The 5,408-nt window shown below is 36.4% G+C and overlaps 1 protein-coding gene across 1 annotated transcript in view; it reads right to left on the bottom strand.

Moving 5' to 3' along the window:
* Nucleotides 1–2,421: 2,421 nt before the first annotated feature.
* Nucleotides 2,422–5,408, bottom strand: part of LOC100637193 (zinc transporter 7-like) — a 49,109-nt gene continuing 46,122 nt past the window's right edge. The window contains exons 3-6 of the mRNA XM_019998976.1: nucleotides 3,112–3,225; nucleotides 2,880–2,967; nucleotides 2,732–2,834; nucleotides 2,422–2,686 (exon numbers count right to left, since the gene is read on the bottom strand). Coding sequence (XP_019854535.1) covers nucleotides 2,538–2,686; nucleotides 2,732–2,834; nucleotides 2,880–2,967; nucleotides 3,112–3,225 — 454 coding nt within the window. The 3' untranslated portion in view covers nucleotides 2,422–2,537. The remainder of the gene's footprint in view (nucleotides 2,687–2,731; nucleotides 2,835–2,879; nucleotides 2,968–3,111; nucleotides 3,226–5,408) is intronic.

Genomic DNA, 5,408 nt, shown 5'->3' with positions numbered 1-5,408 from the left:
TATTCACTCATTTTTCTAATCACTTACATTTATTCTCATTTAATCACTTATTCATTTTACAATTACTCACTCATTCTCATTTTAATGACTTAAATTCATTTAATCAATAAAAATGTAAAGATCTGAAAATGTATAAACATGTACTCGGACCATCAATACTTTCAATGAAAGTACTCAGTATTGAACCGAAATAGAAAAATCTGGTACTACCCATCACTACCACGTCTTTCCTTGTGCATGTGTTCAAGTAGTCTACTGCACATGCTCAGTAAACCAATAAATAATTTTAAAATTGGTGTCATAAAAATAACGATATTGTTGTTTATAGCATGGTTAGTAGGGGGCTGCATGGGAATTATCAGACCCTTGGCCTTGGCCTTGGGTCTGATAAATCCCATACAGGCCTACTAACCATGCTATAAATATTACGTACAGGTAGTTAATTATGTCATTGTTCTATTAATGTAAATGTAATTATAGTTGTGGTTTTACATGTGCTCTCCCTTCTAAAACCTTCTGTGGTTATACATATATATATATTTCTTCGTGTGTGCATGTTCTTGGTCTTTTTACTAATTACTCTACCGTGTGTTTCTCTCTCTCTCTCTCTCCTAACTCTCCTTTTTATCATTATTTTGTGTTGAGATTATAAGTGCTAATTGGTATTAATACAATCAATATATCAATTTACAACAATTTGAAAATGTACTTGTTCCACCCCCTCAGTTACTAATACTCTCTCCATCATCGTCACCTACACCACTGGCACCAGCACATCCTCAAGAGTAGATGTAGTTGATGTCTGTCTCCTGAGTACTTAACTCATCACATATCTCACACAATCAACCTTTGAATGATCTCTTGCATATCCATAAGCAAGCAATTGCAACTTTTAGGAAGATTGACCTAGCATTTTTAAACTGTAGGAGTATTGAAACTGTATTAACTGTACAATCGTCAATTGAGAATCAGGAATGTTCAATTTTACCAATAAAAAGAAAAATTGCTACTAATGCTAATTGTAAACCACAGCTTCAATTTTCATATGCTAAGATAAAATGTAAAACAAGACCACGCTTGGCAAAACCAAAGAATAACGAAATGTCTAAGTGCCTTGAAACCTTGAATGAAGTGGAAATTCAAGTTAGTGGACATTGCTTTCAAGGAGATGACAAGTGTTCCCATGCCACCAGTCCTAGTACAACTTTTCAATGGATTCAGTGCCACACATGGTTTCACAAGTCATGCATTACTGATGACTCAGAAGAGGAAAACATTGATGATAATGATTTTATTTGTGTGTATTGTAATGAAGATTGAATTTGGTATGGTTTTTCTGTGTGTCTTGACTGAATTACTTTCAGGTATGCGTATAATTAATTAACTAGTAAATTAACAAATGTATGCTGGGCGTGGTTTGTGGGAGTGAATCATAGATTAGTGGAAAAAACAGAAGTATACAGAATAGTAATGTACTGTCGCTAATGGCTAGTTCCAATGTGAAAGCCAACATTTTGCTCACCATGGCCACACCCACTTACGTACATGAGCGTGGGCAGGTGGTCATAAGGCTTGCTATGTCTCAATTACAACAGGTATAGAAGAAATGTAAGTGTGACATGCATACAAACAACTCACGTTGGTGAATTCAATTCTGGATGACATGGGGGCTTGCCCCCAGGTCGTAAAAATTATTTGTAGCAAAAGGAACACTCCTGGCCAAGATATAATTGAACTAGAAGACTGCACTCCAGAAAGAAATCTCACTTAGTCTGCTGTGCCACTCTAACGTTTCTTTATTTGTCATTACTTTTTCCACTCAGACACTCAGTTGATATTATACATATGTTTATTCTTTCTTGACGTACTAGCAAGCACAATATTCATTCATGTGAAATTCAGGGTTAGCAGTGACGAGAATAGGAAAAAACAAATTACAACAAGAAGAAAAGAGCATGCTAAAGTTTCAAGCCATTTCATTTGTGTGTGAGTGGGGCTACACATGAAGTTTTGATGATGAAAACATCCCATCAAACTCAACTGAAACCAACTATATAAAAAGTGACTATAACAATTATGCAAGGCTTGTAATTAAACATACAAGGAATGTAAAAATACCAGAAAAGCCTTTGCAAGGAACATGTAAGAAAATTTCCCAGTACATACGCAAGAATTTGCGAGGAACAACAAGCTACCATGGAAACTAGTAGTACCGAGCTACAATCCCAACAGTAAGACCCCCAACCTTGGCCTCATATCTGCTATTTATCATACAACCTTTATACCCAGTCAATACCATGAAGTCAAAAATTTTAGAGAAAGTTAAATTTGCCAAATTGCGAAGATTTGGCCATTAGTAAATTTTAGTTTGGCAATTACATGGCTATGTGCCATTGAGCTTCTGGATATTTGGCACAAATGTTGGATTTTTATTTTGGTGATAGGCTATCAAAACATTAAATTTGGCTAAATTAACACTATCCAAACTTTCCCACCAACAGTACACTTCACATAAACATAAAACAGTAAAAGTTAAATTAACCTTGCATTATCTGAGAGTTACTTCCTTTTGAGGCATCATGATGATGAGATTTATGAACATGATCAGCATGAGTGTCAAGAACTGAACCATGTGAATGATCATGGCTATGACTACATGAACTATGGCTATGAGAGTGACTATGACCTTAACGAAAATGAAACAGTATCATAAATAACTAAAAAGCTCTACCTCCATGATGAAATGCAAAAATCCCAATTAAGTTAACAATAAAACCACCAACAGATACAACCAATAATCGGTCATGTTTCACTTCAGGTGGTTCAAAAGCTCTCTGCAACAAAATTAAATGGATTTTATCTCACTTCAAAGTATGTACCTCAATTGCCTCTGCAAATATAAAAAAAGCAATAAATAGTAGAAAAAGTGCATTAATGAAACCAGCAATAACTTCTGCACGAACATACCTAAAATTATATTACAATAAAAGTTATAGTGATTTTTTTCTAAAAAACACTAGGTTCATGCAACACATGGACAATACATGCTGTAACTGCAATTAGATACATGTTGACTTACATCATAATATAACCATACTGACATTAACTTACCCATAAGAGTAGTGGTCATTTGGAGGCCACTTTGATACCACTGTAGCAACTAAGCCAGCAAGTAATGCAGTACAATCAAATAACATATGAAATGAGTCAGAAATAAGACCTAAACTGTTAAAAAATGACCATTAAATGAGTAACAAAGGTCTCTGATAACGAAGGTACAATTGACATTTAAATGAAACATGTGCAAATAAAACTTTCAAAGTAACTGTAATAAGTGGACATGACTAAAAGACTAAACTGAACCAAAAATGGACTGAAATACGGACCAGAAAAAGGACTGAAAATACTGAAATAAGTGTGTGAGAGAGAGCGTGTCTATGCATGGCAAACGAGTGGCAATATACCCTCGGATCTTTCCAGGCAAGCCTAGATTTATCTATAGTCACCTTGTATCAAGTTAAGATATACTTTAGCATGACTGAGTAAGTGCCAGCTCCTCGGCTCGAACAAGTATGATCACTTCTTTTTACTGTAGTGCACGGGATTCCTTTAGTATTACCTGTGAGACAGAGCACTGGAGTGATGATGCATGGTCACCACCACTACTTCCAAGTCCTCTGGCATCCCTTAAAGACACAATGGATGACTCTTCGGGGACTTTAGATGATTCCATTACTGAAGTCACAACCACACAGGAAGTTATTGATCTTACTGTTAGTAGTCAGGACAGCAGTCAGGACTCCAGCTTTGCCACTACAGATGAGAAAGACTTCATCATACAGTAAGAAGTATTTATGTTGTATCTTTGTAATAGTACACGTTTCTTCATAACTTAGATACTTCGATGGTGATAAGAATATAGCTTTTATTGCTGAGTGTCCTAGTTACTCCACTGAGAGAGTTATGCATCTTTTTTTGATCATGACAGAAAAATGGAGTGCTCTAAACAACCTATTGGTTGTAGAACCAGTGCTTCTTTTATAATAAATTCTACAATGCTTTCAATTCACAATGACGTTCGTGCTGATGACCTTGGGTCCTGGGACAACAGAGGTGTGAAGATAAATTACTTTAGTGTTTCTTTTTCATCAAATGGAAAAATTAATCGTCTCACAAGTCTTGGATCAAGAAAGCCTTCTGTGTTGCGAAGCTCTATTTACATGTTGAAGCGTACCTTTTCGAAGCATAGTAAAGATCCAAAGTTTTCTCGCTGACTGTTTGAATTACAAGGTATAATGAACTTATTGTTTTTCCTATTTAATTTGTGTGTCTTTTTGCCTGCATATAATAGATCATGAGCAAAATCACTATCATATTATATTGCTGCAGTACTCTCACCCAACTACTGCTGTTGAGGATATTGGTCAGAAACCTCATAGGAATAGTAAGTGTGGTGCCACTTACATTCGAACAAAACAAAGTGTTCGTATTATAATCATAGACACTTGTAAAGGTTGGTAATGAATATTACTTAATATCCTATGAAGCTCAAAAATATATATAAACCTTACAAACTACCAAAGGGTAGAAAGAAGGTAGGGTTGGTAACTTTCGTATGGGCCTCACCACCTAAGCTTGCAACACAAACAAATGGTGGTCAAACAGAACCCGAGGCTAGCAGAGCTGCATTTCCCCTGAGCATGGGGTCCGCCTCCACACAGCAAATTGGTCCGCCCAGTCCCTAGGACCTAAACCTAACAATGTATCCTACGGCCTACTCCTAGAACCTAACCTACACCTTAGAAGCTAACTAACTCCTATTACTAGGATTTGGACGGACCATAGCTGTGGCACAATCAGCTGCTTGAGATAAATAGGTATGCTGCATTACCTACACTGTATTAAATACAGTGTTATTGCAACACCTGTAAGGGTGTCATGGCTATCCTTTAAATTTGACACAAGTTGTAGTGTTGTAGTAACACCCCTCTTTCAATAGAACAACACCAAGCTAGATTGATTCAACACCCCATTAGTAAACAACACCCAAATTTGTGACACCCACGAGTGTATGCCAACACCTCAGTTTTAACAGTGTATGCAACTCGGGTCAGACAATTACCCACCATGTGTATCTTTCTCTGCACATCAAACTCCTGTGGATTCCCATCATAGTCAATCTCCATTTCTTGGAAATTTTTGTTTTCAGCTGCATAGTCCTGATTGGAATCCGCCATTCTTCTTTTGATCTTCTTTGCACAACTTTGCAAGAAAAGCTCAAATAAAAAGTGGGATAACTTGAAATAAGGGTGTATCAGAAAGGGTGGAAATATGATATGCCCACACAAACTTTTATAGGAAACATAAGCTTATTATTATGCAACATGACATGCATGTGGGATCTGAGA

This window comes from Amphimedon queenslandica, unplaced genomic scaffold, assembly GCF_000090795.2.
Source record: "Amphimedon queenslandica unplaced genomic scaffold, v1.1 AMPQUscaffold_13518, whole genome shotgun sequence".
Classification (NCBI taxonomy): Eukaryota; Metazoa; Porifera; class Demospongiae; order Haplosclerida; family Niphatidae; genus Amphimedon; species Amphimedon queenslandica.
The sequence above is the reverse complement of the archived record's forward strand: the minus strand, read 5'-3'. Positions and strand labels throughout refer to the sequence as shown.